The sequence below is a fragment of the Poecilia reticulata genome, chromosome 23, assembly GCF_904066995.2.
Source record: "Poecilia reticulata chromosome 23, P_reticulata-male-v2, whole genome shotgun sequence".
NCBI classification, from domain to species: Eukaryota; Metazoa; Chordata; class Actinopteri; order Cyprinodontiformes; family Poeciliidae; genus Poecilia; species Poecilia reticulata.
The window spans coordinates 14,583,112-14,607,356 of NC_088852.1; the positions used below are offsets into that span (position 1 = coordinate 14,583,112).

The window sequence follows — 24,245 nt, forward strand, 5'->3', positions numbered from 1 at the left end:
TGCATCCCAGCGTAAATTTAATCCATCCTCAAAGACGCTCGCACACCTGGATTATGGAATTAATAATGTGCTACTTCGGTTGTTTTGGTCTATTTTAATATCTCTTCTTTCCTCCCAGCTGAAATACCATGCAGTAGTATTAACGCCATGCAAACTGCTGTCCCTTGTCGCATGGCAACAAAATTCTTCAACGGATTTTATCTGGATTTTACATGACTGATGCAAATTTGTCCACAAGTGTGAAGGAAGGTGATATGTTTTTACAAACAAAAATCTCAAAATGGTGGTTTTCATTTAAATTCAATCTCCCAAATGTATATTTTGTAGATTTTATAGTTTTGTTTTTTTTTCAAAGTTAATCTTAACTATCTTCCCTGCTCCAACTAAAGCGACACAACTGCACTGCTCACCACTGCAGCAACTGAAGCAGTGCTGTGGCCAGGATGGTGTGCGGTGGTTATTTAATGCCACGGAGTTTTGACTATAGGAACAAAAAGTACATTTTGGTCTCATCAAACCAGAACACCATGCTTTCTTTGTCCTCTCTAGAGCTCGTGGCAAACTTATTGGCAGACTTCTTAGTTTTCTCACAACTCTTCCATAAAAGCCGCCTTTACCCAGTGCATGACTGACTGTTTTCCTGTGGACAGATTCTCTTTCTGAGCTGTGTCCATGCAGCTCCTCCAGTTATGGACCTCAAGGTTGCTCTTCTCTGAAAAATTATCTCTTTGCCCTTTTTTGGCCATTTCTGGGTATTGTTGCCATATTCAGTTGATGGGTTTAAGCTGTGCTTTGTAAGATGTTCATATCTTATGAAGTTTTTTTTTATAACTAAACATCTCAACAACTTTATCCCTGACCTGTTGTGTTTCTAGCACAAATTTGTTCGTTGTTTCACAATGATGCACTTCTTTGTTTTGGTCTACTTCAGGTGGAAAAGCTCAAGGAGCATGAATACTTTTACAGGGCAGTGTATTGACCAACACGCCAATAATTTTCAACATGGAGCCAGCTTTTTAATGCGCTTCCCTATTTGAAAAAGGATATCCCTTTTCCCCCTCATGTCGATATAAACGGCAGATAATTGTAGCACCAAAGCAGAAGTTACTAAACTGAACCAGACGTGTTGCTGGTAATAATTTGCATGAGCACAATTTAGTGATGCAGTGTTGGTGTGCTGAAGAGCTCTGAATGTCCCATTCGACATTCCACAAGGTCCACGAGAAGCAACAAGCAAGTGTAAAGAGGAACATCTGGACATGTTTCTGTGGTGGGGTCCTGAAACATGGCTTTGAAAGGGGGGAAGAAATCTTAGTTTAAAATGTTCTAATGTAGCCGAATTTATTCCGCAGTTCCTTCTTTGCACTCTGATGACAAACGAGCTGTAAACACTGAGCCACGCAATTAAATCCTGATGCAACTTGTGGTTCTTAAAAAAAAATTTAAAAAAGGCGGGGGGGGTTGACATATTTGTTGAAGATCAGCAGTTGTCATCAGATTTTTTTAAGTTTGTTTTGGAGATTTGTTTTTAATTTTCCTATTTGTGGACTTTTTTGGGAAAGGATGGGTTAGCCTGGGATTTGGCTTAAATTGAATTTTGAATTATTTCTGATTTCTCCCAAATACACAACCAGGTTTAATTATGACATTTGGGTAACAACCCAAATTAAACTAAAAACTTTTAGAAAAAACAAAATAAAGTCAAGGATTTGGGGAGAGTTTATGTTTGAGAACAAATCTAAGTTGAGGGAAGAAGTTACTGGGTGGATAATTGGATTGAGACGTGCAACAAAAACAAATGTCTTTTGGAGTAAAATTTTATTCCAAAATATTTTGTCTAGAAGTAGCAACGGATCAAAGTGCTACCTACATAAAACAAGCATGTTATGGTGTTTGTCGCATCTAATTCTTATTTATGGCATGTAAATAAGTTCCATCCATTTTTTTAAAAACATTTGGTTGTTGCAAAGTCGTTATCCTCCAGTAGATGGCGCCATTTACCTATTCTCTGCGCTCTCAGCCCCTACCTCAGTTCTTGAATGAAAGGACTATTCGTGTGTGAAAGTGGAGGACAAAAAAAAATATTGGCTTAGAGGCCACTATCCAGGTACCAAGGATATTTAAATTGAGATTTCTCTCTATAAATATGTCAGTTATTTAAGATAAACCAGTGGAGTGTTTTGATGCAGGAAGGATTTGGGTACTTCACAAAATAGACAGGATTATGAGGAAACGAATATCATCTGGATAGAGATATCCACTTGATCTAAGGCCAAAGGTCAACCCCAAATTGGGGTTGTTATAAAACTCACCTGTACTCTCCTGCTGTTGGAGAGCTGGTTGTTCTTTCGCGTTCATCAATGAATTAGGTAAAACCTATAAAGGGAGCAAGGATGTTCTGGGTTTCTCAAACCTTTATGGAATACTCAGTCATTGCACAATCATCAAATTACATAACATTTAGAGTGGAAATGTCTTGAATCACAAAAACATATCCGGCAGACGGTTTCATTGGGGTAAAGAAAGACAAACTGGTCTGTCACTTTATGACGGGGAGCAACAGGTGACATGATCATTCTAGACAGATCACCAAGACCTAGAAACAAGCAAGGAAGTTTATGTGTAACCTGCCCAGTTCCTTGGCAGGTCTTTCTTTTATTTCCCCAGTGTGTCTGCTCACAATCAACATGAAACTGTTCATTCAGACAATCTCCTAATGTCACCAGAAGTCCTTGTTGTGCACAGAACCTACTCTGAATGGCACTAGAATGAAACAAGCTGTCCAGCAGAGTATTTTTGTATGTTATCAAAGCATTCCTGACAGGTACACCGAGTAAGCATGCTGAGGAATGGGTATGATTTCTCTCAAACACGCACTACTTTGGCAATAACTATCTAAGCTGTAACACTTTGGCCAGTCTGTGAAACAATGCTAGAATTGTGTACATTTTGTACAAACGGCAGGTATAAGCCTTCTCAATTGTACAAAAGAACCCCAGAAACCAAGGCTTTCAGCAAATATAATTACAGTTACTACCGATCCTATATATTCTCTCATTCTTTACTGGCATTCCTTTTAATGAGACTGGACAAAAATAATTAAACGCTCCAAATTGTTGACCAAACATTGGTTTCATTTCATCAAGAAAGTCCGCTTTTTGCAAGGTCCAGCTCAAAATCGCTAAAAGCGGGATTAGCATTGCCAAACGCCATCTCTCTGTCCTTCTTCAGGTCCAGATGTCCACTTCGTCGCTTGATCTAAACAGGATGCAGAAGTTCAGTATCTCATAAGAGCGTGGGTGTAATTTTTCTCTGTGCAGCAGTACTCACTCTGCCTGTAAACATTTTGATGAAATGGTAAATGGTTGTGTCCTCCTTCTTTAAGATAAGCCTCGGCTCCACTTTGAGTTTGCAACCTCCTTGAACGCACAAAAACAGACAAATGAGCATCACAAAGTCTCGGTAAGAGATAAAAGTTGACTTAAGAGAAAGATCAATTTGCCTGTCAAGACGCTGACGACCAGTCCTACGCCGATTGCTGTGATGGTTCCCAATGGACTGAAGTACAGATAGGACAGAGAGTACAAGTCGGTCAGCACGGACCTGGTGAGAGAACATTTCACGTAAGTGTTATGAAAGTAAGTTAAGCCAAACTGGAGAGTCAGAGACCAATATTTTCAAACACCTACTTGTCACCATGGTGGACTGGGGCCACTGATGTGAAGTTCTGGATTGGTAAAGTGCTGGAGGTAAAATTCGAGCCATGGGCCGTAGTGAAATTGCATCCCTCAGTGGATAGAGGTAGAGGTTGACTCAAGGCATTGGACGGAGGGTATATCTGAGCTCCAATGCCCACCCAAAGAGATAACGCCATGCCTGACAAAAGACCTGATAAAGCTCCCTGGAAGACAGAACAATAGGGCAGCCTTTCAGAAACCAATGACGTACAGAAACCACAAGAAATCTAAGATTACATCATTTTAAAAAATGACTTCAGACCAATGGTTTACTAGAACTGTAATACCAAAAGGCTACATCTACATGAAACCAGACTTACTTTAGAGTTGGCCAGTGGACATAGAATCCCCAGCGTGAACAAGCCAAGCAAAGGGCCACCAATGATCCCAAAAATACTGACGGCTGCCTGTTTAAAACATATCAAGCAAATTGTTCTTATTATAAACCATGACACATGTCTTGGCATAATTAAACCAATGAAAACTGCTTGGGCAGATTGCTACCTGCAAGATTCCTCCCATAAAAGAGGCTAGTCCAGCCATTCCAATGCATAAAATCCCATAGAAAAAACCTGCAGACAACAATGGTAAATCCTTTCATGTCGGCGATCAAAGTTTTAAACTCCCAACTTGTTTTATTAGTAGCAATTATCCACTTACTCATTCCCTTTGATATCCAGGTCAGGCGCTTTTCCGAAAAGTTGGTGTACGGTCTTATGATGTCCTCAACTGTCACTGCGGCAAGTGCATTGATGCTGGAAGACACAGTGCTGAGGATGCAAACACATAACATATAAGACATGGAAGACAAACTCCAAGAAAGAGGCTGTAGTGAACACAAGAAAAGAAATCTGTGTATATCTGAGCTTTCAAAGATAGCTATGAACCTCAGAGATCCGCTGTAAGTTGCCGCAACAAACAGTCCAGGAAGGCCAGGATAGCCGCCCAAGATGTCCATCACTAAATATGGCATCAGCTAGGGTGTCATCAAAAGATCCATCGTCATTGGAGACTTCACACACATACACAAAGAAATCGGTTCATGCATTGATGAACCCGTACCTGATCAGGAGCAGAAATGAGTCCAGTGGTCCAGGGGTCACAACTTTTATAGACTGAGAACAGACACATTCCTGCGAACACTGAGCTCAGTAAAATGGACCAAAGCCCCAACAAGTTGATGAACAAGGCACTAGAACAAAGAGAAACATCAGATGAAAAGCTCTAATGACCCGCTCCGATGAACTTGTGCCTTTGGAGAGCAGAACTTACAGTCGGGCTTGAGTCATGCTCTTGCAGGCGATGTATCTTTGAACCTGTGCCTGGTTGATCCCATAGATGCTGAGCCAAATGAATGCCCCTCCGATAGACAGAGTCCAAAACGTGTGTCTCCTCAGCGGGTTTGGATCAAAGCTGATGGGAAAAGTAGGGAGGAGATTACTTCGGACGTTCCTGAAATTTATAGTTTGTTAATTGTCATGAACTTTTTATTAACTGTGTTTTCTAATCTCTCGGGTGCTGAATCAGGACAAATAATTTGTGAATATGTCAGTTGATATTTTTATTCAGGTTTCATAAGTACAAACGTTTATCAAAAATCATTGATCTGTTTAGCGTCTGAATATGTCGTAGTGTGAGTGGGTCCTTAGGTTTTCTGGTGCAGGATCTCGGGACTCTGCTGCTGATAAGCGGCTACGTGAATGAAAAGGCGTCTAGAGATGAGTCGGTAAACACCCTTTCTGCAACCAGGTCGGTGAATGATCCTCATGTAAAACCAGAAAACCTCAACTACACACCTAGTCAGTCAATATTTTTAAACTGTGTGGTTTATTCCCACAAAGTCAGCAAAACTCACATTATAGGTGTATAAAGGAAGCTTCTAGTAAAGATTTCGTCTTCGCTGAAGGAATCCAGCAAAGACGCTGAACTCTTGAAGTTTATACACAAACCCAGTTGAGGTGGCCAGTCTCTGAATTTGGTAGTCTGCCATACTCACTCCAGAAGATTTAGTCTTCCTCCCTGCTGTGAGTCAGAGATGATGTTGATGAATCCGCCTTGTAAGACTACAGACCGGATGATGACAGTGAGGAAACCCGCAAGCATGACACCAAGCTAAAGGGAGAAAATGACCTGTTATACATTGCCTCACAAATACATTTATGCCCTTTTTGTTGCATTACTTTGGTGTATTTTATTACGATTATACTTGATTGGCAATCACAAAGTAGCAAAACATTCTGCTGTTCATTAATCCGACCTTATGGAAAAGTATCAAGACAAAAGCAATTGGAAGTTTAAGTCTTTGTCCAAGAGTTGTGGTACAAGCAAAACCAGCAAACAATATGACACGTTGTTCTATATGTAGTCAGGTTACTTCTTTATGTGTCTTATATTATTTTAGCGGGGTGTAAAAACAAAAATGTTTTCCTTGAAAAATTCCTACCTGAATTACATCAGTCCACACCACTGCCTTTAAGCCGCCCTGCACCAATGGAAAGCACAAGCAAATTTGTAAATTAGCTGTGGATGAAGACGCATTAGGTCTAATGTAGATAGAAAAGAAGGAGGAGTGAATTTCAGCCAAAAAAAGAAAAATCGAAAAAATTTAGCAGAAAAAACAGGAACATTTCTCACTTTGAAAAGTTGAGAGAAAAACTCAGAAATGTCGAGAAAAAACGTGGAAATTTCTGAGTTTCCAAAGACAAAAATTCTCAAAAATGTCAGTCTCACATTTTCGACTTTTTGAAACTCAGAACTTTCTTAAAAACGAATGAGTCTTTTTAGCACATTTTCCACTTTTCAAATTTATAAATTTCCTTGTTCATTCTAGATCATTTCTGAGATTAATATCTTTTTATTCTCCAGAAACGTAGTCTTCTTTTTCTGTCTATAATGGCCATAATTTGACTTTTGTGACGTTCGACATTTTTTTTTTTTTTTTTACATTAACTTGCATGTTTCAATGCTCACCATTGTACAGTAAAAAGTACAGACCACTCCCGTTGAAATTACAGCGCCCCACAGATCCAAACCAGTCACTGCAGCAGGAGACAGAGAGAGAGAGAGAAAGCTTATGAAACCGCGGTCAGTCATCTGGACAAAGCCAAGAAGGGCTAAGAACAACTCATGAATCTAACCGCATACCTTGGTTCAAAGCGAGAGCCGGAGCGTAGATGACAATTCCAGTATAAAGAATCTGTAACAACAACAACAACAAAAATCCCCCGGCAGCAGGAGACAGGTTTGTGCTTTTACCCAGAGTGAGCTGTAATTACGTGCTCACTGGCCCAACACTCACTGTCTGAACAATGAAGAGCATGGTTCCCATCAGACGGGTCGCTCTGTTGAAACGCAGCTCCAGGTACTAGATGGAAACAGGCCCAAAAGAAAGAAAATATGACTTCAACATCCCAACATTCATCCTTCCAGGGATTGCAGTTGTTTTAGTTCATCCAAAGTTTTTTTTTTCTTCTTTTTTTCCCCCCTCTGTCATAACCTTGACAAATAATGAGATTTATATAAGTATAAAACAGGCTCTAATGGTGAAAATGATCAAATGTTCCAAATGGAACAGGCAGAGTGACATCGTGGGCTCCACTGAGCTTCCCCCTGTCTCCTCCCTTTTTTGTTGTTGTTATTCCGACTGGGAACTTGAAAAATCAGACATTAACATGCATGATTAGATCAAAACCCAAAATATTTGTCTGCAAAATGCAGTTTGAGACGAACAAAACTATAATTGTACTTCTGAAAAACAGTGCTTCGTTGTATTATGACATCTTAAACTTAGACAAACTTAAAAAAAGAAGCAAAATTTGTGAACAATCGAAACTTAGAGAAACTTTTACAACAACTATATTCTTCATTTATGATACACCACTCTCCTAATAAATCACATAGTGCCCCTAGTTAAATGGGTTTTTTTTTTATTAATTTGGAAGACAAAATGTCATAAAAACAGCTTAAATCTTTCCCATAATTTGATTAAATTCTATATTATATTCTGAAAACATAAAAACACAATTTCCATTTGGTTCTGAACCTTGTTCTAGTAAGCTAACATTTATAAGATGTGTTTTTTTCTTAATCATAAAACACCTTTCCCTTACAGTAGACTCTAAGTTGAATAAGAAATACCGTGACAAACATTTTTTTTTTTTTTTGGATAATTGAATTCCTGTAAGGCCTTTAAACGTGTCACTTAAGCACGCCAGGAACACGAGCGAGCCACACGGGTGACAAAAAACGACAAAACACCACAAGTTGAAACCACTCTGACCTCATACGTGCTCGTGATGCTCAGCTTGTAGAAGACCGGCAGGAAGACCTCGGAGGTTATCACCATTGTGAAGACGTAGGAGACGGCGTAAAACGCGATGCTGGCTCCGTAGCGGTACACCTGCGCACGAGTTGGAACCTGTTAGGACGGCGAAGGACGAAGCTCGTTTCTGAACACGTCCGTCCCACCTGTCTCACCTCGGCTGGGTTCCCCAGCACTGTGATGGCCGACATGAAGCTGGCAGACAGGGACATGGAGACGGGCAGGGCGGTCAGCCTGCGGCCCCCCGTCAGGAAGTCCCCGGCGCTGCGCTGTCTCCTGTCGGTCCAGGCGAAGTAGACCCCGACGGCGGCGGACACCAGCAGCATGACCGCAAAAACCACATAGTCTGCTACAGCAAAGGAACCGGCTACAGAGATCCCTGACATTCTTTTCTTTATTTCTTTTCTTTTCTTTTTTTTTTTTGTGTGTGTAAACAATCTGCTTAGAAAGCAACTCAATTCCTCCCCTGTGTTTTTTCTTTCAATTATTATTATTGAGAAACAGGCAGTCCCTCTGTGGATAAATGGAAGTCCTGGCGGCACATCACCTGCTCACTCAACACTGAGCTGAGAGCAGGACCACAGACCGAAACCTTTTATGTGAGCGAGTGTGTGAGCATGAGTAAAGGTGTGTGTGTGTGTGTGTGTGTGTGTGTGTGTGTGTGTGTGTGTGTGTGTGTGTGTGTGTGTGTGTGTGTGTGTGTGTGTGTGTGTGTGTGTGTGTGTGTGTGTGTGAGAGAGAGAGAGAGAAAGAGAGAGAGAGCTCATTGTGTAGCCAACAGGTCAAGAAATATTTGCGATATCAAAAAAATCAAAGTTCAAATATTTTCACACGAAAAAATTACCTGCGTTAATTTTTTTATGTATTTTTTCTCCCACAAGCAATGACAAAATGACACTTTTTGTGTCATTTGCGCTATTTTCGATGTGTTTTCTGCTGAAAGATGCTGCATTGTAATGTCTTATCCCGTGTAGCAGACCGCGGTGTTCCCATAGCAGCTGATAAGGAGGTCAGACGACTCAGCTAGGCGGTTGAGTAAACTTAAGATTTCTTAAGATACGTTTATGAATGATATTTTTGGAATGTGCAAGGAAAAAAAAAACTTGATTAAGCATGTGCGTCCGGAATCAAGATTAATTAGTGCAAAACACGCTATTTCCAGTAACTGGAATTTTTTTAATGATAAAAAAAAAAAAATGTAAGTGCAAATATGATTTTGTATGGTTCATGTGTGACTTTTCAATCTGAACACAATTTATAAAAAAATTCAATAAACAAAGGTGTGCTATTCAGAGCCGAAACTTCTATTATTCCTTGAAATATTTCTTCACATTTTGATCCGCTGTAGCACCAAATCCTACTGCATTTATAAGGGGTTTTATCAGACCGATGCAAACTAACCATGCCCACCAAGGCAGCGGCATTCTAGATTACAAAAGAAAACCACACTCATTTAAAAAACATGTTTGTAACTTCTGTGGTTAATGTGTGTTTTCAGGAAAAGAAACACACATTAACCACAGAAGTTTAGGTGCAAACGCCTTGGTAAGGCACTGAATCTTTCAAAGTTTGGTTAAAACCCAAGCAAGTTCTGGTCTTAAAATTAAGGTTTTATTGCTGTAATAACACAGTTGGATGCTAGACAGGATGCGTCCTTTGTTAAGATTAAAAAAAAAATAATGCTTTGGCTGCACTCCCTCATATTCAATTTAAGGATGCAATTTACCCAAATTCCTTTTATGATCTTAATAGAATATTGAGCACATATTTTTGTTGTTGTTGTTACTGTTTTTAATATGCATAAATGAAAATGGAAATGTTTGAAAGATACAAAAGTGTTGCAGACATTTATTCCCTATATCTTTTTGCACATTTTAATGTTTCGAAGCAATTTTAATATATTTGGAAAAAATGAAAAGCCTCCCCTGTTAGAACCAGCCTGATTACATAAATCAAGCTGAGAAATATCTAAAAAAATTAAATAAATAAAAAAAATAGGCGTATAAAAACCATGACCTTATCAAAAGAAATTTTAAAACAGTGGAGAGACAAAGCGACTGACCTTCATCAGGGTTCCAAAGCTGTTCCCAAAGATTTGGGACTGAGGTGAACCACCGTGAGAGTCATTACCTGTAAATGTAGGAAACGCGTAACAGTGGTGAACCTTCCCTTAGTGGCTGACCCACGAGGATAGCTCCAACTCATCAGTGACTCAACCTACAGCTCACACACACACACACGCACACACACACACACACACACACACACACACACACACACACACACACACACACACACACACACACAAAACCCCAAAGCAACATGTAGCGCAGCCCTCACCTACCCAAGGCCAAAACCACTTTGACTATAAAGTACACAAAGGTATATTTTCAGCAACAAGGCAATTCAAAGTGCTTTATTGATTGGAGGTTAAAAAATAAATAAAATAAAATAAAAATTTCACTTCCAGTAACCATACAGATACCTGAGGTTTAGTATCGGCCGATATCAATCCGATAAAGAAAGTCAGTGCTGAATCGACTGAATTTATTTATTTTTTTTAATACAGACCAAAATGTACTCAAATACAAATGTATTGATAACTCTGCATCAGTGCAACACACTTAAAACCTTCTTTCACATGCTTCAGAAAGTCCACAAATTCTGAACGTAATGTGAAATAAACAACAAAGCATGACAAAGCTCAGAGCACAAAGCATATAATTAGACTTGACTAGATCTTTCCTCATGGATCTGTCCATATTCATGTCTATGGGTCAGTCACACCGTCACTAGAATGTAGATTTGTTTTTCCAACATCAGGAAAGATATTAACATTTGATTGATGCATCTCTACTGAACACACACTTGTTGTCTTAAAAAACAACACCGTACTAAACCAAATTCATATGCAGACTACAATAGAATGACAAATAAAAATTATTAGATGCTCATAAACTAATAAACAACTTTTAAATCCGTGTCTTAATGTAAAAAGACCAAAAAAAAAGGACAAAGGCGAAGCAACAAACGAACCCGGAAGTTATATGAGTCACGTTCTCTCTGTTTTATCATCTTTGTTTCCGCCACGAGGAGCTTCTTTTTTTTTTCTATTTTACCCACAATGCTTTGTCCAACATGGCTGCTCCCATGTGTCGGCGTGTGTGTAAACAGTTGTAGTATTACCCGCAGCTAAAGAGAGAAACTGCAGCCCGTATAACACGGTGAAATATTTATCTGCTTCTGGAATACATTTCCCTCTGTTAGCAAGCAAAATGAAGATGAAATCCAAGTCTTCGTATCACAAATCCGAGAATACCTACAGGGTGAGAGTCTGGGAACTGGATGTAGCATGATGCTAATAGGGTTTTTTAATAAGCCGAATGAGAGTAGGTATTTATTTATCACTATTTTCAATCGTGTCTTATTTCTTTTCAGTTTCTCACATTTGCTGAACGACTCGCCAATGTGAACATTAATGTCATCCACCGAATCGACAGAACTGGAGCTTACGCTGAGGTTCGATCCCCACAGTTCCTCTCCGTCTGACTGAGCTCCACTGTTTTTATCTGACTGCAGGTTTTTGCTTTCTTCACAGGAGGTAGAGACTTACTTTTCAGAGGGCCTAACAAAATGGAAAGACCTCAACTTAACAGAGCATTTCAGTGAGTAAAAAATCCCACATCATATTTTTAGGTTCACTATGCTTCGCAAACGTAGCGAAACGAAAACCAACGCAAACTAACCATCCCCAGTGAAACATCTTTTTTTTTATTATTAAAAAAGAAAACTGTTTGATGCTTGGGTTAGGTAGTTTCTCAGCCAATGAAAACATCTTTATCGCATCACAGGAGTCATGCAATTAACAGGAAGTTACTACTGGCAAAAACTACGAAAAAGAGGACAGGAAGTAATAAGAGGATGATAATGGTTTGTTTTTGTTTTTTGGGAAGTTGTGTGTCATTCCAACATGTTGAATCCAAAGCTCTCCTATAATACAGAAGACTACAATTTCCACAAAACACAGCATTGTCTGAATAAGATGTAGATTTCTCCTCTGATGTCAGATGGATAGATATGAGCGCCATGGCAGGATATTATGTATTTCATGTAACTATTTATTGCATCCATTGCTGCCATTATTTTTGAATTAGTTTATATTATGAACAAGCTTATTCACGCATTATTTTAATTAAATTTCTAACTTAATTGAAACACTGGATTTGCTAAATTGTGTTTTCTCTTTGTTTTTGTTTTTTTTTCTTGACATTGGAATATAGAAAAATATTTGCACACATTTGTAATGAAAAAGCAACTAGTGATGTCTCTCTCTTTCTTTTTTTTTTCTTCTCAGCTGCATTTTTAAAAGAGGTGTCCAACAAGAGCCAGTCCTTCAACATGCTGGTTTTCCACCAGAAGGCCATAGTGGAAAGCCTGAAAACTCACCTGGCAGTCAAGAACAGTTTGGCCTACCAGCCTCTGCTTGAGTAAGCTTTCCACCCTCCCAATCCAACATTCTATCAGGTGTATTTAAGTTCCGCACACCAACATTTTAATCTTTTTTTTTGTAATCCATTGTCATTCCTTCTCTCCAGTCTGGTGGTGCAGCTGGCCAGAGACCTCCAGACCGACTTTTATCCCCACTTCCCCGACTTTTTCCTCCTGCTCACCTCCCTGCTGGACACCAAGGACACGGAGGTGCTGGAGTGGGCTTTCACCTGCCTCTCCTACCTCTATAAGTACCTGTGGAGGGTCATGGTGAAGGACATGACCAACATTTACAGGTGATGATTAATCCTCTCACAATTTAATTGCGTGACAAATTAAAATGAATTGTTTTCATTTAATGTTGTTCAAAAGTTGGCATTTTGAGAGAATTGAAGTTTGCACAACCTGCCACTTTAGCCTGTCTTCCTTGTCTAAGCTGAATCATTATTTTTTGAAATGCAATTTTGGTCATAATACATTTTAAATTATTGTTGTTTTAATTATTGTTTGTTTATTTTGGTTATTTAATATTCTTTCTAGTTCCAGTGTTGAATTAAAGTTTTGTTTTACCTTTGAGTCACTATACTATATAATTATACTATATTATTTTAGTTCAAAATGACAATATTCTCATTTATTTCTTTCCCCCCGACTTTCCTATTTAACCCTTGTTCTAAAAGCAATGTGTGCGTTTCTGCAGCAGCCTTTACGGATTATTGTTTGCAAACTTAAGCAGCTGATTTTACTGTTTTAAAGCGACGCCTTCTTTCCACAGTCTTTACAGCACGCTGCTGGCACACAAGAAAGAGCACATCCGCAACTTTGCGGCCGAGAGCTTCTCTTTCTTGATGAGAAAGGTGGGTCACTTTACACTTCACAAATACTGTGTAGTTTTCTTTCTCTTTAAGTACACGTTTATTATTATGTTGTTTGTTTTTTTTTTTGACAGGTTCCAGATCTCGACGCTTTGCTGAATCACATGTTCTCAGACCTGGATCAGCACCCTGACAAGGTGAAGGGCGCAGGTCAGCTGCTCTTCCAGATGTGCAAAGGCGTCCGGAAGATGTTCCACTCCTGCGCCGCCACAGTAAGTCATGTTTTTTTAGCTTCCTTTCTCGCATTTGAGACGAGACATTCTGCATCATGTTCCAAGAAGGCCTTGATGTGATATAATGTGGAATAAATGGCACATAACAGTATGTGATAAATGCATTAATCTGTGATTTTATTTATAGAGCTGCATTAAGATTCATATTTTAACCCTCTTTAGGCTCTTCCTGTGGCGTGGCGGAAGCTCGGCCCCACAACCAGCCGGGGTCTCTCTCTGCCTTGGAATGCCGTCAGGGACGCTCTGGATCACATGGTCCAGGCGGCTGCCAGCTATGTAGACAAGGAGCACTTCCTGGTTCTATGGGAGTCGCTGCAGGTCAGACCTTTGTTGCAAAGAGAAACCCACTCGATGTTTTAGAGCTGGAGGTTGTGATTCACGTGTCCTCCTGTCTCAGGTCAGTGTGGAGGAGCTGTCAGAAGCCGCCGGGAAAACGGATGAGGCAGCGGAGCAGCTGGAGAGGCTGCTGTTTGTTCTCCACACCCTGGTGTCCCACAGGGGTGGAGCTAAAGTCACCAACCCGGAGACAGTCTGCGAGGTTACCGAGCGTTCGGATTGGTTGGCTTATAAGCAGAGCTGGGCGATGTAGCTTCAAAATATAACTAACAATTTATTTCATTTTTATTTACTTATTTTTTTTGCTTTCTTTCAAAAATTATTTAAAAAGGACAGAAAATATTTTCAAAAAGTGGCTTTTGTTTCAGTCATCCCTTCTGTCAGTTGAAGTATTCTAGCTACACCACAAGAATTTTGGTTTAACTGAGAATTTAGTCTTAATATTAGCAGAATACAAATAAATATTTAGTGTTTTATAAGTTCTAAAATTACAAGGAAAACGTTTTGAGAAATAATCTTCTAGAATTATCCATATCTGACCTGACCAGTGTAGTCCGTGCGGTTCTTTATTCCACTTAGACTCAGTTGTTTGCACGGTCGTTGCAAATCCTGCTGCTGAAAATGAGGATTAAAAGACTTAAGTTTCCTAATATTCCGACTTTATTCTGGTAATGGATAAAACTTTATTCTCACGCTAGTTCGACTTTATTCCCATACGACTATTCTTGTAATATTATGACTTTATTCTCAGAATTTAAAAAAAAAAATCTGCGTCTTAACCACAATATTTTGTTAGCAAGTTGATCTGACTTCAAAGTCCAAATAAACAGAATTTGTAAAACACGCTTGTCACACAAGATGGCCGCCCTGAGTGTGCTGACATCACTTTGAACTGTGGAAACCCACTGAGTGCACAGCTGCAAAAAAAAATCCAGAATTTCCAATAATTAAATCTTCAAAACCCAAAAATTTGAGTAACCGATAAATTTGATTTATCAGCAAAATCGATTAATCGGCCAGCCCTACTTATAAGGTCTTAAAATGTCTCCCTTCCAAACCATGAAGGTAAAACTTTCTGTCTGTTTCTTGGCCTGTCTGATGCTCAGATGTGCGTGCGGCTGATAGACGGCTCCTCCCTGTCGGCCTCCTGCTCCCGCCTCCTCCTCCAGATCGTTTCCTCTCTGCTGCTGGGGGAGAACCTCCGCCTGCCCAGCGCGCTCATCCTACAAACGGTCCAGAAGGTGCAGCTGCAAACCTAAAACCTCAGCGTTCCCGTCCCCCCGTTCTGTCTTAAAATCTGCTTCGTCCCCTCCATCTACTCACCAGATATTTGGCGGCAGGCTGCAGCAGGATCTGATCCTGGAGTTCACCAAGGAGATGTTCACCATGAACCAGTTTGAACAGGTGGGTTTCCGCTGGTTTCCTGCACGCTCTCTTGTGTTTCCCGTCCCTTCTCTCTCTTACGGACTGCACCCGCTCCCAGCTCTTCCTCCCCAGCCTGCTGCGCTTCGCCGCCGGGTTGCTGGGACGCGGAGACGCCCCGTCGCGGCACGGAGCTCTCCACGTGCTGGTCGATCTGATCCTGGCCAAAGCCCCGCCCCCCACCGACGGCTCCATGGCCTTTGAAACCTACCCGCTTCTGTTCACCGGTCAGATCACCAGGTGAGGTATTACTTCCAGAAGCTTCTCACTGTCCCATCAGGATTTTGTATATTTGTAAAAACCGAAGCCCAGGTTGTACGTCGTTCTTGTCCTGTATTTAGCTCAGTTAATCTTCTGATCTCTGACTAACTTTACTGTCCCTAAAGAAAATGATTCCCACAACATAGAGTTAAACATGATTAATCGTCAGCTAAGTTAGTGATTGATTAATCAGATTAATAATGATTATTCATCAGCTAATTTGGTAATCAATTAATTGGATTAATCTTGCTTAATCGTCAACTAATTTCACAATTGATTAATTGTTTACTGTTAACTTTGTCACATGGAATCAGATGGAATCCTAGTAAAAAGCATATTAAAGTCAATGGGGTTTTTTTTTTTTTCTCTTAGCAGCAAGGAGTCGGATCAGCAGACGGTTCCAGAGCTGGTTCTGTCCCTGATCAGACTCCCAGAGGAGCGCCCCATCTCTGACCTGTCGCTGCCCTGGGCCGCCCTGGTTCTGCTGCCGCACCTCAGGTAAAACAACAAAACCTGTCGCGATAAACAGTTGGTCAATTAATCGCGTAATAAATTAAAACAAGCTCAATAATTTCCATTCTGGCGACTGATATGTTTTGAAGGCCAGTCTTGTTTACAGATGATTTTGGTTGTGTGTGTGGTATTTATTTTTTATTTCATTTGTAGTTGTTGGTTGTTGTGTTTTTATTTTTTCATATTTAAAATATCTTCCAGGTCCAGTGTTGAGTGTTCTTTACAAAATGAAAATGTATTGATCTTAGAGAGGGCGAACTTGCTATCATTATATTACTTGGAAATGGTCTCAGAACAATATTATAGTTTATCGCAATAATTGCTGGGAGATTGTATCATCTAGCAAAATGTGTAATTGTGACAGACCTAGAAACAACTCCAATCTCACACAGCAGCTTTCATCTAGTGGGAGAATCTGCCATATTGTAACAGTTTTGTCCAGTTTATGTACTTGTGTCTCTCTTTTTGATTTTTGTGTTTTTAGACCTATGTCTTCGGCTGCAGTCCTCCCTTCTGTAGCAGCTTTTCTAAATCACCTTTTCCAGGACATCGAGGCGGAGAAAATGGGAAAAGGTATGCGGGCATGCCAGCGTTTTTCCTGGCAAGCCGGGCTGTATAATCCGGTAGAAAGATGTTTTCACGCTGTCATGAAAAGTAGCGCAAAGGTTTTTACATGAGAACCCTGTGGAGATTAATGTTTAGCTAATTATTTCGTCTTTAAATTTCGAATCCTGTTGTGAGATGTAAACAAAGCCTGAATGTGTTTTCTTCTTCCAGCTGCTCTGTTTGTAGCCAGACAGGCTCTGAGCTGCCTCCTCTCATTGGACAGCTCTGCCGAGCTGCTCTCCGTGTTGCCTGTGGACAAGGTCCATTCTGTCCTGCGGTAGGCGCAGCCTCTATTTTGTAATAATTTTATACATGATATTTCTCTTTAACGTCGTCTCCGTCGCTCCTGCAGGCGGTTTCCCACAGACATGTCGGCTCTGCTGCTGGGAGACCTGTACTACACCCGCCTGTCACTCAGCGGCGCATCGGAGCATCTGTCCCACGCTGCCTTGCTGGAGATCTACGACAAACTGCACTCCAACCTCTCCTCAAACGTTTCCAAGGTTTGTTTCCACCTAAACAAAAAATATTCTGACTGATTTTTATAACGGTGCAAAAAAAATCTATCAAGTTATAATTAATTGTTGATTAATTGTTTATTAGATTCAAATTAGTGCCAATAATAACTAATAACGCCAGCTTAAACCGTCTTTTAGTGGTGTAATTTGGCCGCCACCCAGCAGAGGGCGCCACTGGTCATCCTTAAGCGGAGCCAGATACAGAATTTAAAATGGCGGAGCTATCCCATAACAGGAAAGAGAAACAGTCGAAACGGAGTCCAAATGCACTTTAAACGGTTCTGTTTTGAAATGGAAACACTTAACATGTTCCTTGAGTTAAAACATTAATAGCGCTCATTTAGTCGTGCTATATGGCGAAGCGGTTTCAACTTCTCAACCAAAAATTATTGCTCTGCTATAAAGGCAATAAAGCCAATGCTCCTCTTCACAGGCGGTACTTGAACATCTCCCTGTTCATGGGAGAGCTAGTGTTTCATAAATTTTATTACATTTTTTATCTATCTATTCAGAAAAATAAAAAGTTTCTGTTTTGTTGCAAATATGCATACATTTAATCACATGAGATAACCACAATTAAATGTCAGTCAGTATTTAACACAACTGACACTAAAATGTGTTTATAACCTGCTTTTTTAAAAATTCAGCATTATAAAAAATGTAACCCTACATGTTATGGAAAGACAGTCAACCCTCTTGTTACAAGAGAAAACTCAGGTTTTTAAGAACATGGCCGTTTACCAATTAGTCAAGATCAATTTTAGATAAACATATGAATAATTTGCTTCCCTATTTGCAACAATTAATTAATTTCCACCCGCAGATCCGCCTGCTGACGCTGAGGATCTTCTCCCAGTTTGAGGCTGAGCTCCCGCCGCAGAGCGAGGTATTGCTGCTGATTGACTCGCGTCGCCTCATTGCGCTGGTGCTAAAGCGTCGGTAACCTTTTTAATTTTTCTCTCTTCAGGATGAGGAGAGTGCGGAGGCGCAGTCGGTGTTCGCCGTCTGCCTGTTGGCCGAGCTGGTCCCAGCGTCGGTGCAGGACTACAGGGAGAAGCTGCTCCACCTGCGGAGGCTGAGGCACGACCTGGTGCAGTGCAGCCTGCCGCGGGGGCCGCCCGCCACCTTCCAGCAGGTACCCGCTGCCATCACCACCTACAGTAGCAACATTTCCCTTTGGGATCAATAAAGTATTTTTGAATTCAATTATTAATGTGGGGGGAGGGGCGGAACAACAAAACAAGTAATGTTTGTGCTTTTCTTCTCGGTTTTTCTACATTTTAACGGAGTCTCACCTTGGGACTTTGAATTTATTGTGTTATCATTTATTGTGATAAGAGTTTTGACTTATTGTTGTCACAATAAATTCCAGTTGAACTTAAGATCTCAAAAACTGTCCTTATTGTATAGATTGATGGGTCTTTTTCCCCATTTGTTCAATGAAAGCATTAATAAATAAATGTCAATAAATGTAAAAATAAAGTCACCATCTGTAGTTTAGTGATGCCTTACATCACACTTCTTTATGTGACTGGTGTCCTAAAGAGGCATGTTACAAGTGGGAATGTTTATCAAGAGCGGTGTTTGTGTTTGTGGGGCTATAATTACTGTGACACATCCTTTTTTTACAGTAACGTAAAAATAGATGTCAGAAGTAGTTCTTATGATCACAATAGTACCATAGAATATCATCATAAAACTCCTTGGTGATTCAGCAAAGCATAGAGATCTGTAACCTGCCAAAAAAAAAACATTATGAAGAAGGACATTAAAAGTGTTTCTTGAATTAACATTCTAATAGGTCTGATATGGCAGCATACTGTTTTCCTCCCTTCAGGTCCCTCTGCGATATCTCATTGCCATGCTGTTTGTCAACTTCAGGCCGCTGTGGGATGCAGTCATTGAACTTGTGGTGTGAGTACGACCAAATTTATACTTCTATCCTTCGCTGCATTACCGAGCGCTTCGTCTGCGGTTTTACTGTGAAGCTGCTGTTCTGGTCTGAGCTCAGTAGATGGCTGTGGTTTTTCTAAATCACTCATTTCTTCGTCCTTCTTTCAGGAGCCATGCCAGAGGAATGGAGAACAAGGACTTCTGGGGGGTTTATTATGAACATCTGGAGATGGTGGCAGAGCTGGCAGGTGAGGAGGGCGACATTCACGACCCGCTGGAGAAATATTCACTCTGCTAAAGCTGCAAACTGCAATGTATCTTTTATTTGTTGCCTGACAAAAAGTAGCACAAAATTTATGTCGAAGGAAGGAAATATTTAAGAAAATTTGTGAAGAAAATGTCACTGAACATTGAAATGGATACACCATCCACATTCATAAACGTAGTAGTGGTGGCAGCATTATGCTATGGGGATGTCATTTTATTTTTCTTACAGAAAGCTGGGTTCACCTTCCAGCAGGACAGTGGCTTTAGATGCACAGAGCTATAATGGGTTAGAGCAAAGCAACTGTAACTGGTAAAATGGTCTAGCTAAAGTCAAGGTCTGAATCCAGTTGGTGTGGCAAGGATTTCGTCGTTTTTCAAAATGGCTCAAGCTTGGTCGGATTGAGCGAAGAGCATCTGTGAACTGCAGTTTTCACATCCTGCTTCAGTACTGCAGTTGGGTTTACATCTGGACTTTGACTAGGTCACTCCAATACATGAATACATTTTCATCTGAAGCTTTGTGTTGTAGCTCTGATTGGATGTTTAAGGTTGTTGTCCTGGTGGAATGCCAACTTCAGCCTCAGGCCTTTTCAGGCCTTAAACTCTTTTTTCCAGAATTTCCCTCCGAAAATCATCCCCACAGCATGATGCTGCCACCGCCGTATCGTAGAGCTGAGCTGCTGTGTTTTAGTATTTTTGATGTTGGCCAAAAAGTATTTTACTCAGGGTGTCCGAAAATATAAATACAGATTTTTATTTGTGAATAGATCAAAGTTCTCCTCCCACTTCATAATTATTCACTTATGTTTAGATGATCTATCTGAAAATCTCTATAAAAATCACCACAGAGAAGGAGTTGGGTGTGACCGATGAAGACGACGACAACGAAGAAGAAGAAGAAGAGTCGGCCCCCCAAGCCGAGCCCGGCTGCGACGTCATCGAAAGCGGCGACGTGGGGGTGCTGTTCCTGGATCGGCTCCGGCTGACCTCCGACCCTGACGAGAGAACCGACTTCCCCAACTTCCGTGACCTGCTGTGGCGAGCCATGGTGCAGTTCCCGGACCGGGTGGAGCCCCGGAGCCGAGAGCTGAGCCCCCTGCTGCTCCGCTTTGTCAGGTCGGTGGAATGCCGCAAACGGGCGATTGTTTCTCACACTCCGGGGCGAGTTCCCGATAGTGACGCTCATTTCTTCCACAGGAATGAGTTTTATCCCGCCGACATGCTGGTCGCACCCACTCAGGACCTGAGGAAAAGAAGCGAAGCGGTCCATGAGGGGTTAGAGGGGGAAGTAGAAGAAGAAGAACAAGAGGAGGAGGATGAATTGGAGGAGGAGGATACCAAGCATCAGAGGAAGACGCTTCCGAGGAAAGCTGCCGCAAAGTAAGAACCCAGAATTTCATGTGAGCTTAGGATCCAGAAGTGAAGCTTTTTCATGGAATGAGCGTTCTCTCTCTTCCAGACAGCTGATAACACATTTGAAGGTGTTCACCAAATTCACCAACCCTCGGGCTCTGTATCTGGAGAGCAGCCTCAGTGATCTCTACAACCAGGTACCCAACACTTTACAGTAGGACTGAAACGATTAATCAGATTCATTGCGATTAATCATAAGGCTGCAACTAGCAATTATTTTAGTAATCGTCAATTCTGACGATTAATCGGATAAAAAAAAAAAATTAACCCATTCTACAGATTTTTAACACTTATAGGCCTTTCTTATCCAATATAAGAAATACATTAAAAGATGCAAATAAACAAATAATGCAGTTCTTTTATTGACAACAAAAATTAACATTCTACTGCCTAAAGGTGAAGCTAAAAAGAAAGCCACATTTTTGTTTGTAAAAATGTGTTTTGGGGAACATATTTTTACAAACAAACTGTTTTTTGTTTTTTTATCAGATGCAAAATATCTATATTTTTTGTATAATTTTGACTTAATTGTTGTGATGAATATGTTGGATTTTTCTCAGCAAATTACTTTTTTTCTTTATTTCTATACTCCAGTTAGTAGATTGCTAAATTAGTTGAAAATTATTTGAATAATCGATTAATCTCAATTAAAGCAATTAATAATTTCAGCCCTATTAATTTAGAAATCGATTAATGGTTAATACTCAACATAGTTTTAGCTTCACCTGGTTCAATTTCTGTCAAAAAAAAAAACAACAACCTCTATTTATGCAGCTTTTGCAATACAATTATTTTTCAGTTAATCTAAAAAAGAGTTAACAGATTATCCCTGGACAGTATTGATGCTAAGTCAGGCAAAAAGGGCTGAATTTTCCACATGTTAAAGCATTTTTTAGCTGCAAAAAATGCTTTAACCAAAAAAAATGTTTCTGGTATTGGCAGAGAGAATTTGTAAAAATCTTTCACAGGCGAAAGCTCAACCCACAAATGAATTTTATTTAAAGAACAAACAAAACTTTTTTCTATTAAATAGTGCTTTAGCATTAGCTTTAATGCCAAAAAGTATAACATCAATGAAATAATTAGCTGAACACTTTATATGTTGAGTCATTTTGTTTGCTCACACACTTTCTCTTGTCTTATCACTGAGCTGATTTCTCCTTCTTGTCTTTTTGCCCTCAGCTGCTCTGCCATCAGGACCAGCAGATCCAGTGTGTGGCGTTGGAGTGTGTCCTGACCTACAAAGACCCCAACATCGTCCCCTATAAGTAAGGAACTTCTCTTTGGCTGTTTTCCTGGCTTCCATCTCTGATAGCTTGCCACTCTCATCATCTGCGTCTATGGTTACAGACACAGGAATGTCCACTCTTGACTGAATTGCTGCTGCTAACTGACTTTTTGGCCACTGCTTGTAGCTATCAAGCTATCCTTTTCCTCACACTGAACCAGGCTGCAGACAGGAGAGCAATTCAGGGCTAATTTAGCTTTCACTACGGTCACCTACTGCCAGGATGGGAAAAAGAAAAGCAGCAAATAAAAGGCTCTTTTACCTGCTGATACCACCTGTTTGGCTTGTTCCGGCTTCATGCTGGGTAATTGCTTTCTGCCTCTTTCTGAACTTTAGCGTGTGTGTGTGTGTGCGCAGGGAGAATCTTGAGCGGCTGCTGGATGACAGACACTTCAAAGAGGAGATCATCCATTTCAACATTTCCGAGGAAACGGGAGTAGTCGACGCTTCCCACAGAGGCAGACTGATTCCACTGCTCATGAGGTGAGACATGCAGAGTGTCTACTCTTAATGAAAATATATTGGAGTTCCACTGCAGGATTTATATATGAAAAGTACAGTACTTTAAAAAATGCCCTAAAAAAGTAACAACCGATTTTGACATTACAGAGACATTTGAGCGTCACCTCAGTTGGCCCTGGTCCCATTATAAAAACGCTCACATCCTTAAGACAATATTTTTCAAGATGGCTTTTTTTTTTAGTTCAAAGAGATGCATAGAAGTGCAAAAATCTACAGTATTATCTGCATAAAAGGAGATACAAAAAACAAAATAGCAGTGGCCCAAGTATCAGGCCGTGGTGATCTCCACATGTCAACAGTGGAAAGGAGCATCTGACAATATTTATGTCACTCCAGAACCCCATCATGTTCTAAGTGAGGTTTCAAAGTGTCCGAAGCAGCTCTGATCGAGCTACAAGCTAGCTTTAGAAAGAGTAGACTTTATTTTTAAAGTGAAACAAAAAGAAAAACTGATAAAATATTGCTTTACAGGTGGGAAAAGCTATATTAAGAATGAGTGTGATTGGTTTACAGATGCGACTGGCTGTAAAAATAACATCTGTATGTGTGTGTGTGAACCAGGATCCTGTTTGGCCGTCTGCGCAGTAAAGCTGGCAGTAAGTTCCAGGGAAAGGCGAGCGCCGCCACGCGGTCCGCCATTATTCTGCGATTCCTGGCGGGGAGCCAATCAGAGGAGCTGGGGATGTTCATCGACCTGCTTCTGGAGCCTCTGTGCCATTACAGCCAAGGTGAGCTTCTGAGAACATACTCAGAAGTTCTTTATTAGACTGTGTTGCTACACAGTCTAATAAAACTGTGTAGCAACAATTTTATTAGAGTATAGCTTAAAATAAAAATACCTGGCTGTTAAATACAAGAGTAAACATAATATCCATTTGGCAGAGGTTGTTTAATTCTGCATATTTTGGTATTGATCTGATACCAAGTAAATACAGGACCAATATCAATACTGATACTTTTTTTTATTATTTAAGTTTGATATATCCTCAAACTTCTGACCTTTGCAACAGTGTATTAGGGCCATTGTACATAGAATAACAAAAACAAAAATGATTACATTTCCTTCAAAGAATCTGAAATTTTCTAGACAAAACTATGAAATTTCTGAGTTTGAAAATCTAAAAATTTGCTTTAAAAAACCTCAGAAATGTTTGGATTAATCACAGAAATTTTCCAGAAAAAACAGGGAAAGTTTGATTTTTGAAAGTCTGAAGTTTCCCTGTTTTTTCTTTTTTGACAGAATTTCTGAAATTAATCAGAAAAAATTTAAGTCTTTTTTATGGCCCCAATACAACATCGTCCCAGGAGGTTTTTTGTGTTTTATTTTCCTTTTTTCAACTTCTTAACTAAATAATTCAAAGTTTATAGGTGTCTACAAAATATTTTGAGAACATATTAACATGATAAAATGTATGCAAGTTTTTCCAAGTAAAAAAAAAAAAAACTAAAATAAAAATACAAAATCTTTTTTGAGGTGGAGTTGAGAAACAGCAATACAAAAATAAAATAAAATTCCAAAACAGAATCTGAAACTAAAGCGTTGATCTCACCA

General features: G+C 40.1%; 2 protein-coding genes across 4 annotated transcripts in view; one reads left to right on the forward strand and one right to left on the reverse strand.

Annotated features, from left to right (window-relative positions):
- Positions 1–2,284: 2,284 nt before the first annotated feature.
- Positions 2,285–10,322, reverse strand: slc5a8 (solute carrier family 5 member 8). Of its 2 annotated transcripts, none has more exons than XM_081604160.1 (18): positions 10,121–10,322; positions 8,205–8,650; positions 8,017–8,136; positions 7,036–7,101; positions 6,882–6,933; positions 6,708–6,775; positions 6,181–6,219; positions 5,734–5,849; positions 5,010–5,150; positions 4,800–4,929; positions 4,625–4,713; positions 4,398–4,507; positions 4,242–4,309; positions 4,058–4,144; positions 3,690–3,901; positions 3,503–3,603; positions 3,331–3,419; positions 2,285–3,258 (listed from the first exon to the last, which is right to left on the reverse strand). In XM_081604160.1, the coding sequence occupies exons 2-18, from the start codon at positions 8,442–8,444 to the stop codon at positions 3,142–3,144; spliced, it is 1,845 nt and encodes a 614-aa protein (XP_081460286.1). In that variant the 5' UTR covers positions 8,445–8,650; positions 10,121–10,322; the 3' UTR covers positions 2,285–3,141. The 2 variants fall into 2 exon arrangements, with proteins under 2 accessions (XP_081460286.1, XP_081460287.1); XM_081604161.1 differs by having other exon boundaries at positions 8,214–8,650; positions 10,121–10,320.
- A 716-nt stretch (positions 10,323–11,038) lies between these two features.
- Positions 11,039–24,245, forward strand: part of utp20 (UTP20 small subunit processome component) — a 28,896-nt gene continuing 15,689 nt past the window's right edge. Inside the window, exons 1-26 of one of the 2 annotated variants that reach the window (XM_017302779.2) lie at positions 11,039–11,384; positions 11,497–11,577; positions 11,657–11,723; positions 12,413–12,545; positions 12,654–12,842; positions 13,322–13,403; positions 13,496–13,633; positions 13,817–13,972; positions 14,052–14,192; positions 15,097–15,231; positions 15,317–15,394; positions 15,474–15,652; positions 16,046–16,171; positions 16,671–16,759; positions 16,964–17,069; positions 17,145–17,295; positions 18,134–18,196; positions 18,278–18,445; positions 19,148–19,224; positions 19,372–19,451; positions 20,319–20,586; positions 20,668–20,850; positions 20,930–21,020; positions 22,066–22,151; positions 22,529–22,654; positions 23,255–23,421. In XM_017302779.2, coding sequence (XP_017158268.2) covers positions 11,334–11,384; positions 11,497–11,577; positions 11,657–11,723; positions 12,413–12,545; positions 12,654–12,842; positions 13,322–13,403; positions 13,496–13,633; positions 13,817–13,972; positions 14,052–14,192; positions 15,097–15,231; positions 15,317–15,394; positions 15,474–15,652; positions 16,046–16,171; positions 16,671–16,759; positions 16,964–17,069; positions 17,145–17,295; positions 18,134–18,196; positions 18,278–18,445; positions 19,148–19,224; positions 19,372–19,451; positions 20,319–20,586; positions 20,668–20,850; positions 20,930–21,020; positions 22,066–22,151; positions 22,529–22,654; positions 23,255–23,421 — 3,211 coding nt within the window. In that variant the 5' untranslated portion in view covers positions 11,039–11,333. The remainder of the gene's footprint in view (positions 11,385–11,496; positions 11,578–11,656; positions 11,724–12,412; positions 12,546–12,653; positions 12,843–13,321; positions 13,404–13,495; positions 13,634–13,816; positions 13,973–14,051; positions 14,193–15,096; positions 15,232–15,316; positions 15,395–15,473; positions 15,653–16,045; positions 16,172–16,670; positions 16,760–16,963; positions 17,070–17,144; positions 17,296–18,133; positions 18,197–18,277; positions 18,446–19,147; positions 19,225–19,371; positions 19,452–20,318; positions 20,587–20,667; positions 20,851–20,929; positions 21,021–22,065; positions 22,152–22,528; positions 22,655–23,254; positions 23,422–24,245) is intronic. The other variant, XM_008401281.2, reaches the window with a different exon arrangement.

Excerpts from the sequence above, each read along its gene's own strand:
- slc5a8 (XM_081604160.1), bottom strand. The coding sequence starts at position 8,444 with ATGTCAGGGATCTCTGTAGCCGGTTCCTTTGCTGTAGCAGACTATGTG. Across the intron at positions 4,145-4,241 it reads TTATGGGAGGAATCTTGCAG|GCAGCCGTCAGTATTTTTGG; the intron begins GTAGCAATCTGC and ends TGTTTTAAACAG. Across the intron at positions 3,902-4,057 it reads GTCCACTGGCCAACTCTAAA|GGAGCTTTATCAGGTCTTTT; the intron begins GTAAGTCTGGTT and ends TCTGTCTTCCAG.